We start from the raw sequence: 13,704 nt of genomic DNA, 5'->3' as shown, positions 1-13,704 counted from the left end.
AAATGCAGTCTTTTACATAAGGGCTGCTACTGACTCATAACAATCCGTTTTTTATAAAAAATATTCTCAGCCCTAGAGATGAAAGAAGTATCTGGGATTTGTACTTCACTCGAAGTAGCGGTAGCACTCTGTAAACTAACATTGTTACAAGTAAAGGAAAATTACAGTAAAAACGTGCTGAAAGTAGAAAAATGTTTATTCAGTAGAATGGCCTTAGATTTATATCCAATTGAAGTTGAGGACAGATTAAGCAGGTGGCAAAAGAAATTAATTTTGGCATTAGTGTTCATTTCAACAGGAAAATTGCAGTCACAATTATTTGTGTATTCTGTGATCAATTCCGTTTATCATCAAATTTAAGATGTCAATATTATCAGGTGTCATCGATTTTATGTATTGTTTTTGGCCCTCTTACATCAAAGAGGTCTATAATGGACTTCATGTACTCTGACACTGAACTGTGGGTTCAGATCTGGATTTTGAAAGGCACACTTCATGAAACAGCATGTCCTGTGATATCTTGCTTGCTAGTTTGGGACTTAATATTACCAGTCTTGGGATCCTTAATTATGGGATAGAAGTGCAGCTTTTCAAATAGTACCACACCTTCAAACACCTAAGGTCTTCTTTGAGGTTTCTGGCGTAGCATTATTTAGCGCCTGCTCCAGCTTCAACTTCAAACCTCGTGGGAAATAAAACACTATTCCTTTTTTTCTTCTTGACCTTTCTTTGCTTACAACAACTGTAAGAATAGCTTGTTTTTTATTGGAGAGAAATTTAGTGTTTTGTCTGATTATAAAAAAGTATTGACTTGAATGAGATACTCTTTTTAGCTATCATTGTTTTACCTTTGTATAATTAAAATATTGGTCCCTATTATTCTGTGGGCAAAAGCAAAATTAAATAAATGACCATAAATAATAAATAACCAATAAATGCTTCAGACAAAAGTAAAGTGTATGATTACTTTGCCTGAAAAGTCAAGAAGTTCTACCTGAGTTGTAAGTGAAATTTTGTTCCTACCTCTTCACAATAGACTGTAAATATTACTCTCTTCACTAATTCAAGTTAAGGGCTGTAATATAGACTGTAATATTTACAGTACTGTAATATTTACAGTCTATGGTTAAGGATTAAGGGTTGGAGCAGAGTGACAACCACACGTGTGTTTGCTGCCTCCTAGCGGTCAACTGAAAGAACTGCACAATCAAATCTTCAATTATCTAATTTAGATATTATTTTAAAATGAAGTCGCCACAACGAAGGATCAGAATATAATATGCTGGGATGATATGATTTATGAATTAAGAACATGTTTTTTTGCATGGTAGCCTTAGTGGTATCTAGCTTAAAAAACGATTTTCAAATGCAATAGTACTACTTGCAGGATTGTTTGCAACAGTTCAAAACTAATATAAGTAATATTAATACAAATAAAAAGAAAGAGCCTTAATGAATTACACAGTTTAAAATGTAAGAGTCCAATAATAATTACCCTTACATAGCTTCTGGTGCGGATTGGGAGTTTGTCCGAAAAATAAATATATATACTGTATTTAAAATAAAAAGAATCGGTGCATTGATGTAAGGAGCGCTATTGGCGATGTTTACAACTAACACACAATGCAAGTAAAGGCTTGTGATTGTTAGGTGCTTTGCAAATAAGCTTTAGACTGATTTAGACACATCTGATCACTTTACTTTACTAGGAACTATTACCACACGTGTGCAACCCGGATATATTAGTGTGTGGCACACGTCGTTACGGTGGTGGAGCCATGTGGAACCCGTCGTGTGATCGTCGTAGAGAAGTTGTTCAACGTGTTGTCGGTTTGAGTTTGTCCATGAGCACATGAACATAGTGTAGTGAGAGGAAGGCTTTGTTGATGAATTGAGGTTCTCTACATTTCTCTGAATAATGGGAAAGTCAAAGGTAAGTACCGGCCTATGCTCGCACATCAGCCTCTACTGAAGACTTACACCTACCACTACATTTCAATGTTCTACTCAAGCCATTCTTCGTTTGTGAAAGTGTATTATTTATTAAATGAGTTACAATATTGTCTCGGTGAACGTGTGACAACGTCATTAAAAGTTGTTGAGCTCCTTTCAGCTATGTTAACTGTTAGCTCTCACGCTAAACCACGATCCAGTCAAATGTCATTTTAGCTTCTTTTGCATGGTAATTTAATGTGTATGGATTGTGCTGCTTACAGACCAAGAACCAGAAGAAATCCAGAGCTCAAGCCAACCATGTGGCCGAGGAGACATACGGAGCTGTCCCTCACTCCTTCGTGTTTCATCGGGGTCAGATTGGAAAAAACGTGGGACAGCTGATCGTGGACGTGCGCAGAGTCATGGAGCCATACACAGCAGAGTCTCTGAAGGTTCGTCTTTGATACTGAAAGCTCACCCACATGTCTTCAACCTTGAGGAGATGAAAGTGCAGCATGAGTTAACTTTTGAACATGTTTGATTTCTTTAAATGGCACCAAGAGTGTGGATGTATTATCAACATGATTTTATATTTTTTGATATTGAGGTTTTTGAGATTATTTATGACAATATAAACCCCATCGTGCTGTTTCTCACACATCATGCCTGACCTGATTTCGCTTCGTTCTTCTTTTAAATATCAGATTAAGAAAAAGAATGTGCTGAAAGACTTTGTGGCTATCGCAGGACCCCTTGGGGTGACGCACTTTATGATCTTCAGTAAGACTCCCAGCAGTGTCAACATGGTAGGTTCAGACCACATCATTAACACTGGGGAAAAAATCTGGAGTCCCCCCCCCGTGTACCCTCGACTCCTAAACACATCTGTTTTTCTTCCAGAGACTTGCACGACTTCCCAAAGGTCCCACGCTCCATTTCAGAGTGCAAAAGGTAAATCAAAGAACACAAGTACTAGAACCATTTATAGCTGGGCTCAGGTGATGAAAGTTTAATATTTGACTGTAAGTGATGTTTTCAAAGTAAACGCACTGATCTGCCCATACTGCCAGGTATTATTTAATTTAAAAAAAACTTTCCAATGTTTGAAAGAACTCTTCCTTTTTTGTCTCCAGTACTCTCTCATCAAAGATGTGATTTCATCCCTGAAGAAGCACAGGATGCATGATCAGCAGTTCACCCATCATCCTCTGCTCATCCTCAACAACTTTGGATCAGATGGCATGCACGTCAAACTGATGGCTACCATGTTTCAGAACATGTTCCCCTCCATTAATGTGCACAGGGTATGTTCTCCTGCCAGCACACAGCATTGTCATAGTTTTATTAACACTCAGGATTAAAGCCGTGTTGGCATGATGAAAGTATAGTCTTCTGAGATGTCCTTTGAAGATTTTTCAAAAGTAAACGCTTTCTGACTTAGTTAATCCTGGACACCATCACGTATAACTTTGTTACAGTGAACTCGGATCTATGAGAAAATGTTGATTCGTTTGTTTCAGGTGAGCCTCAATAATATCAAGAGGTGTGTGCTGCTGAATTACAACCCAGAGTCCCAGGAAATAGAATTTCGGCATTAGTAAGTAAAAATACTTTATTATCAGATAGTCACTGTAGTAAGCAAAGATACTCTGTTTCAAAGGTTACGAATGTTAAACAAAAATAGTGTTTAAATATCATAATGTAATATTTGGTGCAAATCCTCCAATCCTGCACAGCTGGGCTCAGATGATGACAGACTCAAACTTGACTGTTCAGTGATGTTTGTTTAAAGTAAACGCACTGATGGGCCCCCACGCCATGAGCTCTTTTCTTTGACTTACAGTATGTGGTGAACTGACCCATGTGATCTTGTCTCTAACCTTGCAGCAGCCTGAAAGTCGTCCCGGTTGGAATGAGCCGCGGCGTCAAGAAGCTAATGCAGGAAAGGTTCCCCAACATGAGCAAGTTTGATGACATCAGTGAGCTACTGATGAAGTGAGAGACTTTTTTGAAGCTACACCTTTAAGTCAAAAAGCAACTGGCTCTGAGGCTGTGGCTGCTGCACAATGTTATTTGTTTGGGTGTTTTGTTTCAAGTGTTTACTTTGATCTCAGGGCGGCAAACCTTTCAGAGAGTGAAGCAGAGCAGGATGGGGATCACAACATTACCGAGCTCCCACAAGTCTATTCTGGCCGAGGCAACATGGCGTCCCAGCAGAGTGCTGTCCGTCTGACTGAGGTGAGTGTGCTGAGGCAAGGCAACTATAAACTAAGCTACATGGCTGGAGTGACACCTAATTGGTGCATTGGTTTTTACCCCAGATTGGCCCTCGCATGACTCTGCAGCTCACGAAGATACAAGAAGGCATGGGAGAGGGGAATATCCTCTATCACTCGATCGGTGAGTCTCTTCACTCTTTATCTTTGTAACCAATGTGTCCTGATGTACATGATGATAAGAATCTGTATGAATTCTATGATTTCTCTCTAAAAGTAAACGCTTACTGATGCATCTGAAGAAGTAGTAGTTTGCTGTGGATCTGCCACAGATTGTCTTTTAATGTGAAATTGTTTTGCTCTTCGTTTGCCAGTCTCAAAGACAGAGGAGGAAATACAGGAGATCCTGGACCGGAAGGAGGCGCAGCTGAGAGAGAAACAGGAGCGCCGGAAAAAGCAGGAACACGATGTCGCTCAGAAGAAAGAGAAGAATGACGAGAACAAGTAATGTGTTGGTTTACATGATATGATCCTTCTGTAATTTTAATTTATTTTAAATGGGTTGATTTGAACTGTGTGTTGTTTTTTTCTCACTTGACAGGAAAAAGAGCCTCGCAGGCATTAAGAGGAAAAATGCTGAGGCTGAAGAGGACAGCGAGGTGGAGGATCCTGGCTTGCAGGAAGACCGGGCATTCGCTGTTGAGTCTGACGATGAGGTGGAGTACTACAGACAGGCTGTAGGACAGGAGCCAGATGAAGGTGGGTGTAACATGCGTTTCAAACTATGCCAACATGCTCCTGTTTTTGTTTTTGTATCTAGTTATTAACCAAGATCCTTTTTTTTTTTCTCTGTACAGACATGTTTCCTAGTTCCAGAAAGAGACAGGGCTTTGACAAAACTCATGGACCTGCCAAGAAGAGGAAGATGTCCCCCGGTAAATCACCATGGAAGGACAGAGATGCCAAATCTCCAAAAAGGAACGGCCCGGGAGGGTCTCGGAGAGACGATCAAGGAAAGGGATGGAAGAATTCCAGGGACGGGGAGAAAGCGTTTGGAAAGCATATGAAGCCGGGAGGAAAGGTGTTCAAAGGAAAGACATTCGGTTCAAGGAATTCTGGTGATCGTGACATGAAATTTGGTGGCAAGAAGAAATTTGATGGGAAGAAAACATTTGGGGGAAATAAAAACAAGGACCGATCATTTCCATCTAAAAGTCAGAAAGGTAAGCCAGGCTTCAAGAAGAAAGGCGCAGGAGGAAAGCAGGGCTTCAAACAGAGGAAGGGGAAAGGCTGAGTTAGTTCTTCTTTCTGGACTCAAATGTTGAACGTGTTGCCGTGCCGGAGCAGCAGAGGACAGCAAGCATCCATATTCCTACAAGGCCTCAGCCTGTGACCGCCTCATCAGTGAGTGAGGGTTGTGAGACTGTAAATTGCTGAAAATCAGCAGAGACAGAAGTAAACTAAAGTGCTTTATTTTCACACTGTGAGTTAATATTAAAAATGTACTTGTTCAATAAAACGTATGAAAAAACAATCAATGTAGGGTGTGATTCTTGTTGAAAGGTAATTTAGGATTTGTGAAATAGTTAATTTAATTTGATTCTGTACTGAAAAATATTTTCAAGACATGCAATGGAAACATTTTAAGGGTGCGGTCAAACTGGCTCTCCGTACCGTGCTTCAACCCTAAAAGTTAGTTCCACAATTCAGGGCTCGTTTCGGGAGCTATGTATCGTAATCTAGCAGGTCCTTTCCTATTAAAAACTAGTCTAAATGTTTGAAATGTATTTACAGGTTGAACTACTTTAATGTGAAACAAGTCACGTCATATAACATAAACATAAGGAAATAAATATTGCAGGCACTTTACCAAGAATTTGAAGAATGATCCAGGCAGGTTTGATTCTCATTTCAAGTAGTTGACTTCCGGGTTGCTTCATTTAGCGCAGTTCAGTCCAAAAGACGAATCTGACCCTATGATCTGACCACATCTGTGGTGTTCTAAAGTTCACATGCTGATGTTTGTGGACAGACTACACCCAAGAGGAGAGGTGAGTATCGGTGAAAAGTGTTCAACATATTTGCTCTGTTGTAATTAGTCAAAATGAAGTTGATATCTTCGGGGATTTTATTATTTGCTTTTTAACGCAACAGCTTTAAAATTGACATTTAAAGGAAACATTTGCTTTGGAAGTTATGTGTTTGAAGGTATATATGCTTATTTGAATTAAACATGACTTTAGTATCTAATATGAAACCGAAATAACAGCGAGCAGACGTATTGCTAATTGAATTACAGAGTAAAAAATGTACAACATTGGATCACATAAAACTATGAGGACACATACATATACATGTACAACAATTGACAATACAAAATGCTATCAACCAATTTAAATTACAGATTTAAGATACCATTTAAGGTAACACAAAAAAACCGTCATCAAAGGGTAAATAGATAATTAATACAACTTAAGTTAATAGTTACTTAACTGCTAACTAACAATGAAATTATAGTTAATGTTTGCCAATTATCTGTCAACAGTTAAGTGTTGCACACATAACATGTTATACTCTATATAAAGTTTATAATTCTTTGTAAGTGGTTAATAAATACCGTGTATAAGCATTATCTGGGTGGTCATTATAAAGTTGGAACATGATATTATAATCTTCTGTTCCAACTTTATAATAGCCTTTGTTCATAGATACTTTACAAAATTAAATTAACCATGAACATGGTGTTACAAATATCTGGTCTATATCTAATGTTCTCTTAAAGGTTTAGAAATCATTTGGCAATCATTAACAAACACTTTATTTATGTATAGAATGTTATAACATGTGCAACAATAATCTGTTAACATAACATAACTTACAGCACTACAAATAATCAGCAAACATTTAAATTGTGAAATTCATGCGGAGGGCTTAAAGGTCCCACATTATGCTTTTTCTGGTTTTATATGCTCTTTAGTGTGTTTTCCATGTGTCCTGTGCATGTTTAGGCACATCTACGGGCAAAAATTCAAAGTCCGCGGAAACGCAGCTTCTCCTACGTCCTCCTGTTAGCTGTAGCATTAGCTGCATGTAACGCTCAGTTATATGGAGGACTAAAAGGGCCAAAATTAAATATATAAATATATAATTAATTAAATCATTAAATGTGTCATCAATTATTTAATATTGGAAATAAATCAACAAATATATAAATAAATATATAATTATTTAATTAATTAAATGCACGTGTTATTAAATAATTAAATAATTATTTAAATGTGTCATTAATTATTTAAAATTGGTAATATATAAATAAATAAATTATGAAACACATCATTAATTAATTAAATGTTTAATTCATTATTTAAAATGTTAATTCATTTTATGTAAAACCACATTTAATTATTTTACTATTTATTTAATTATTTCACTATTTACTTAAGCATTTCATGGTCCCTACACCAGCAGTGCATCATGAAATAATTTTATCTGTCACTGCTGCTCGTCAAAGTTACTTTTCTAAAATGCAATTGGCCACACGCTGTGCTCCTCATAGAAGGGAACCAATCACAGTCACCACTCACACATGGGATGGATTTGGAAATACGTCATCAACACTCAGTGTAGCAAGCTCTCCCGCCTTCATTCAAACAAAACTCGGCAATGGAGATGGCAGGAGAAGCTGAGGAAAGAGACTAAATGTGCACCATCTTTTAGATTTCCATCACTTTCCACAGACATGGAAAAATGCAGGGCGGTTTACAGATTTTATTAAGGCAAGGTTTATGTTGCCATGTAGCCAAGTGGTTCAACTGGATGATGAGTTCTTGAAAGCAGAGTTGTAGTTTGTTCGCAGTAATGGACTGAACAGTAAACTTGCAACTCCCCCACAGTGAATGTGTGGGGAGAAAAAAAGGCCCTCCTGTTTTTTTTGGGTGGGGATATTTAAATAAAAAATTTAAATGACAATAACTGTCCTTATTGTTTTTGATTGCATTTTCATGCTGAAGTTTTTACAGGTGTTTCTATAGACTTGTAAGTCAATACATCATTAGGTGGTTTCAGAGAGTTACAAGGTTCTGTATAAGCACTGAGAAAACAATACAGCAATGCACTGATATTAGAAAATGCACTTTGTTCTTCTGAATACTTAAGTATTTTTAAAAGTAAGTACTTTAGTACTTTAACTTGAGTAAAATCTTGACCGAGCAACTTTTTCTTGTAGTTGAGTAAGATTTGACCACGAGTATCAATACTTTGACTCAAGTACTGGAGTTGAGTACTTTGTCCACCACTGTGTAATAGTAGTCGCCAAACAGATATTGTACCTACCGCTGATTGTGTACACTTCTGCCTGTGATGTGAGAGTTCCTGTTGGTACCTCTGCTCCTGATCATGAATTCTGCTACGTCTGAATTCTCTCTTCCTTTATCAGACCGTACCCTTGACGGCAGCCCGTACTGCTGAACGGCATTGATAAAGCTCTGTAGGACAGTGCTAGCCCTATTATTGCCAGCCACATTCAGGTAGACCACCAGTCGACTGAATCCGTCCACCCCACCATGGACAACAAATCTCCACCTGTCAGACAGTTTTGAACACAAAAAAGCTTTAATGTGATAATTTCTTTGGACATCTATAGAAAGTTGCATTGTTTATCAACTAATATCACTGATACCTTATGAGCTTGTGGTGACCATCTATGTGCCATAAAGAGTTTGGGCCAGGAACAGAATACTGCTGTCGTCTTATTACATGCAGCCGTAGACGTCTCATGTACACTCCCTCAGCATCCACTCTGTGCAAAGACTCTCGCAGTCTTGAGACTTTAGAGCAGAAAATAATCATACACTTATTGACTATTTATTTAAAAAAACACTTAAAATCTAACTGAGAAATACTGGGAAAAAAGAGTTTAAAATATTCATGAGTATTTTGATAGTGTTAGGGTTAGGGTGTTGTAATAAATGGCAACACCATGGATTTAAATTTGTAAATCCAGTACAAAACCACCACAGTCTCAAAAATTACCAGAGTTCACCTAATCTATCATCAACATGATATATAAAACTTTATAATAACAGGATACAAATCTGGATTTACCCTGGAAATGAGTTTCAGATATATCAGCTGCTACGTTGCTAAAGAATACATACGTGAGCCTTACCTTAACAATATATATTCTCATTGACCTTGCGCCTAGTTCATGGTTATTTATATTTATTCATATTGGGCTCGGATCGTACTCACTTGGAACACGCACACCTCTAGCATTCGAATGTCCACGCATTAGCTTGTAGCCGGTGTTTGGATGGCTTCTGTGGACTTCGCTTACAATACGGTCCAACTCCTCATCAGCAACAGGTGTGTAGAGATCTGTCTTTCTGCGCAGACCAAAAAACAAAATGTTACATTTCACATAAAACCTTTTAAAATGAATGACATCGCTAGTACACTACTAATAATCTTATTAAAATCCGTGAATTTAACTGTGAATACCTTAGGCCACTATGTTTCATGTGCCTTCTGATTGTCCTCTTCGAAACTCCAAACCTCTCAGCAATTTCACTCGCTGGTAGCCCACACCGGACATGATGCTCTAGAACGGCAGTGGGTATGTCAAAAGCCGGGCGCCCTGGTCCGTGTGTGTGTTGCGGCCCCATACGGGAGAAGCGCTGGAGAACTTCTTCTAAGTTTGCGAACACTATTCTGTCAATATCTTGGTCAGAGAGACCGGAAATAACTACAAGAACTTCAATAAATCCCTCTGCTTTGCTAGCCACATGTTCAGGGTCCGAAATCCCAGCGTCAACATTCTCTGCCGGGTCTAAAATATCTGTTATTAACTCACGGGAGAGCTCATGCAGATCCTCTGTGATTGCTGCCATGTTTGTTTGTTTGTTTGTTTGGCGGGAAACCGCCTAGTCTGGCAACCCTGCAGACCAAAGCAATGGTTTGTGACTCGATCAGCGTTAATCCCACCCACTGAGTTTGATGGGACAGGATGACAGATAAAATTATTTCATGATGCACTGCTGGTGTAGGGACCATGAAATGCTTAAGTAAATAGTGAAATAATTAAATAAATAGTAAAATAATTAAATGTGGTTTTACATAAAATGAATTAACATTTTAAATAATTAATTAAACATTTAATTAATTAATGATGTGTTTCATAATTTATTTATTTATATATTACCAATTTTAAATAATTAATGACACATTTAAATAATTATTTAATAACACGTGTATTTAATTAATTAAATAATTATATATTTATTTATATATTTGTTGATTTATTTCCAATATTAAATAATTGATGACACATTTAATGATTTAATTAATTATATATTTATATATTTCATTTTGGCACTTTTAGTCCTCCATGCAGTTCTAGCCCCCCTCGATAAAAAAATTGTCAGTCCGACGTCATTGTCAGAGTGAGATCACTGATCTAAGCCCATTGGCTCGTTGTGGCAAGCCCAGCAGCTCATGTTGCACGCCCATTAACTTCTGTAGCACGCCCACGATATGCCGTAGCCTGCGGTAGCACAGTAGTGCTAAGGTGCTAATGTTTATGCTCCCCTCGGACGGAGCCAAAGTGGCTGCATTCCTAATATGGTAAAAGAGGCGGGACATTTCCAAGAACCGTGCTGAGCGACTGACCAATTACGGCAGAGCGGACCGGCTGACCAATCAGATCAGACTTGGCACACGTGGGGACTCTGAACGTGTGCATTTCAGAGCCTTAGAGAGAGAGTCAGAAGCGAGCCGCTGCATGGAGCGGCAGTACATGAAAACAGACACTTTTTTCGAAGTTTAGCTATTGTGAACATACTTTAGTAGGTACATAGATTAAATATATGAACCCCAAAAAGGGCATAATATGGGCTCTTTAAGAGGAAGTGCCTTCTGGTTCGATATCTCCACCGTCTCCCTCGCATTTCTTGCAAAGACCATCATGAACCTTGTGATTCTCAAGCAAGCACTTTCTATGAACATTTTTCCAAACTTCATCTAAATCTTATGTCAGTCCTCTTTCCCTTTTAAAAGCCCATCATCTTTATTGTTTGATTTCTTGACCTTACATTTCTCTTTATTTAATTTCATAAAGATTGGGCGAGGATGCTTGAGGTAAACTTAGCCTATAATAATCAGTTCATCTAAATACACACATTTACCACCCTACACTTTACCAGGCTGTCTTGCCACATTCACGGGTGGTTTTGTTGGTTTTTCATCTTTCCGGGTTGGGTTTAACAGAAAGCTACCGGTCCTTCTCCTCTGTACAGATTTTTAGCGGGTTCATGTTTTGATTTTGTGCACACATTTTGGTTTACTGTATTAAAGCAGACGGACAGGTGACTAGAAGAAATATCGCCTGCAACCTGATCTTGTGAAATTAAACAGATAGACATACTTATTCAGACCTATGCTTGCTCAGTCTCTCTGAAAGCTGAATCTGTTAAATATAAGCTAAGATTGTCAGATTCATGAGATCATAGTGGCTTCATGAGTTCATGGGGAGTTCATGATGAAACCCTCTTCATACATATATAAAGACGGTAAAGACACATTTTATCAGTTTCATGATGTAAACTGTAATTAAATTGGTGGTTGATTTTTGTCTTTTATGTTTTGCAAACATTTTCCATGTGATGGCACGCAATGTCGTCATTGGTTCTTCAAATTGTGAAATTCATGCAGAGGGCTTAAGAGGAAGTGCCTTCTGGTTCAATATCTCCACTGTCTCACTCGCATTTCTCGCAAAGACCATCATGAACCTTGTGATTCTCTTTCTCACACTTTGTTTCCAGACATCACACAGGAAATGAACTGAACAACATAAACTCTGAGGTTATACTTCATTGCACAGAGCACTGCAAGTCTGCCATTTGGGTAAGTGGAAGTTCTGCTTTTTTATTGTGAAATCAACTCTTGTTATCTTACTGCTAGTGCCATCTTTTGTTTGTTCAAAAAAGTGCTCTCTCTTTATATCTTTCACATACTCTTGACTACAGTAATACGTTCTCAACTTAATGTGTCTAAACTAATGTGAAGTTCTTAAAAAAGATGAGTTGAGTGACATGCACTGATTTACAGATATTGGACCGAAGAAACTGTGTAAAGCAGCATCCTTCAGCTAAAAGCAACATGGAGCAAAGTTTCTCTGCCTGTGAGAACTTTCAGATTGCCCTGCTGCCCGCAGTGTACAGCATTGAGTTCATTGTTGCCCTGGCCGGAAACCTATTTGCAGTTTGGCTGTTCGTGGTCAGAGAGAGAAAGAACTGGCACACTGGAGTTGTCCTGTCTTGCAACCTGGCGATCAGTGACCTGCTGTACGTCCTGACCTTGCCTCTGTTGATCGTCTACTATTCCCTGGAGAGACACTGGCTGTTTGGTAACTATGTGTGTAAGATTGAGAGGTTTCTTTTCACCTGCAACCTGTATGTGAGCATCTTCTTCATCATGGCGATAAGTGTGAACCGGTGTGTGGCCCTTATGTGGCCCTTCTTTACTAGATCCCATGTAAGGCCTTACCACGCCAAGGCTGTCAGTGTCGTCATCTGGATCCTTGTAGCACTTATTTCCTGCCCTGTGTTGAAATTTGCCTCAGTTTGCCCTAAAAAAAACAGCACATTGTGTGTGTCTTTCTGTACCCAGTCTGAAGTGGATGAAACCCCTCATGTCACTTACAGAATGTTTCTTGCAGTATTTGGGTGTCTTGTTCCCTTCTTGGTTACTTTCACTTCTTACTGTGTGATTATTTGGGTGGTGTGGAAAAATGTCAGCATAACCACACTGGAGAAACGCAAAGTAGCTTTGTTGGTCACATCAGTTCTTGTGCTGTACGCCATTTCCTTTGTGCCTTACCATGTCTTTCAAAACTATCAATTGTATCTGAAAATCCATTACCCCAACAACTCTGTCTGTTGGGTCTACAACATGTACCAGGTGTCTAAGGGACTGGCTACTCTGAATATGTGTATCCATCCAATCCTTTACATGGCTTTGTTTGACAGTATCAGAGTAGCTTGTTGTGGAAAGAGCCAAGAGGAAGACTACAAAGGAGGGATAAGGAAGTAGAGCAACTTGTGGGCAGCTTTTCTGTAAATAACATAATTATGCCATGAGATAATGAGCACATTTTAATTCTGCATAAGAGTGTTTTTAAAATATAGGAGATATTGCTTGAATGTATTGACTTGTTTTTGTATTGTTGAAAGTTATTATGCTAACCTTGAAATATAAAAACATTTTTATTGATACTCTGATGTTGTACTGCTTCTTATTTCAATCTTAAATGTCGTTGGCTCTTATCTAATTCACATCAACATTACTATTCTATAGCCACTGACTACTATTTTATATCAAATAATTAATTTAATAAGAGGCATCACTTCAAAATCAATGTCATAAAATGACAGCGGTTGGTTTCTGGGGGTTTGGTTTTCAAACATTTCAGTGGAGAAGTTATCAACAAAATAGCCTTATCTACTAAAGACTCATAACTTTCATTAAAAGTAAAGCATTGCTGGAATCCCAATACATT

General features: G+C 38.3%; 2 protein-coding genes across 2 annotated transcripts; one reads left to right on the top strand and one right to left on the bottom strand.

Annotated features, from left to right (window-relative positions):
* The first annotated feature begins 1,741 nt into the window (after window positions 1-1,741).
* ppan (peter pan homolog) lies at window positions 1,742-13,420 on the top strand. Its single transcript, XM_061026918.1, has 15 exons — window positions 1,742-1,933; window positions 2,217-2,387; window positions 2,640-2,741; window positions 2,836-2,886; window positions 3,069-3,239; window positions 3,456-3,532; window positions 3,823-3,930; window positions 4,050-4,173; window positions 4,257-4,335; window positions 4,526-4,655; window positions 4,753-4,910; window positions 5,009-5,443; window positions 6,184-6,202; window positions 11,969-12,050; window positions 12,255-13,420. The coding sequence occupies exons 1-15, from the start codon at window positions 1,919-1,921 to the stop codon at window positions 13,236-13,238; spliced, it is 2,706 nt and encodes a 901-aa protein (XP_060882901.1). The 5' UTR covers window positions 1,742-1,918; the 3' UTR covers window positions 13,239-13,420.
* On the bottom strand, window positions 7,937-10,054 carry LOC132995765 (uncharacterized). Its single transcript, XM_061065910.1, has 4 exons — window positions 9,651-10,054; window positions 9,402-9,535; window positions 8,830-8,977; window positions 7,937-8,732 (listed from the first exon to the last, which is right to left on the bottom strand). The coding sequence occupies exons 1-4, from the start codon at window positions 10,037-10,039 to the stop codon at window positions 8,480-8,482; spliced, it is 924 nt and encodes a 307-aa protein (XP_060921893.1). The 5' UTR covers window positions 10,040-10,054; the 3' UTR covers window positions 7,937-8,479.
* Window positions 13,421-13,704: the final 284 nt, after the last annotated feature.

Source organism: Labrus mixtus, chromosome 20 (genome assembly GCF_963584025.1).
Source record: "Labrus mixtus chromosome 20, fLabMix1.1, whole genome shotgun sequence".
Classification (NCBI taxonomy): domain Eukaryota; kingdom Metazoa; phylum Chordata; class Actinopteri; order Labriformes; family Labridae; genus Labrus; species Labrus mixtus.
Note: the sequence above shows the minus strand (reverse complement) of the source record. Positions and strands in the feature narration are given on the sequence as shown.

Bases quoted from the DNA above. Each gene is read 5' to 3' on its own strand.
- ppan (XM_061026918.1), top strand. The intron at 4,656-4,752 runs GTAATGTGTTGG...CTCACTTGACAG, and splicing joins GAGAAGAATGACGAGAACAA to GAAAAAGAGCCTCGCAGGCA. The intron at 4,911-5,008 runs GTGGGTGTAACA...TTCTCTGTACAG, and splicing joins AGGACAGGAGCCAGATGAAG to ACATGTTTCCTAGTTCCAGA.
- LOC132995765 (XM_061065910.1), bottom strand. From the start codon at position 10,039: ATGGCAGCAATCACAGAGGATCTGCATGAGCTCTCCCGTGAGTTAATA. The intron at 9,536-9,650 runs GTATTCACAGTT...TGGTCTGCGCAG, and splicing joins ATGAAACATAGTGGCCTAAG to AAAGACAGATCTCTACACAC. The intron at 8,978-9,401 runs GTGAGTACGATC...TCTGCTCTAAAG, and splicing joins TAGAGGTGTGCGTGTTCCAA to TCTCAAGACTGCGAGAGTCT.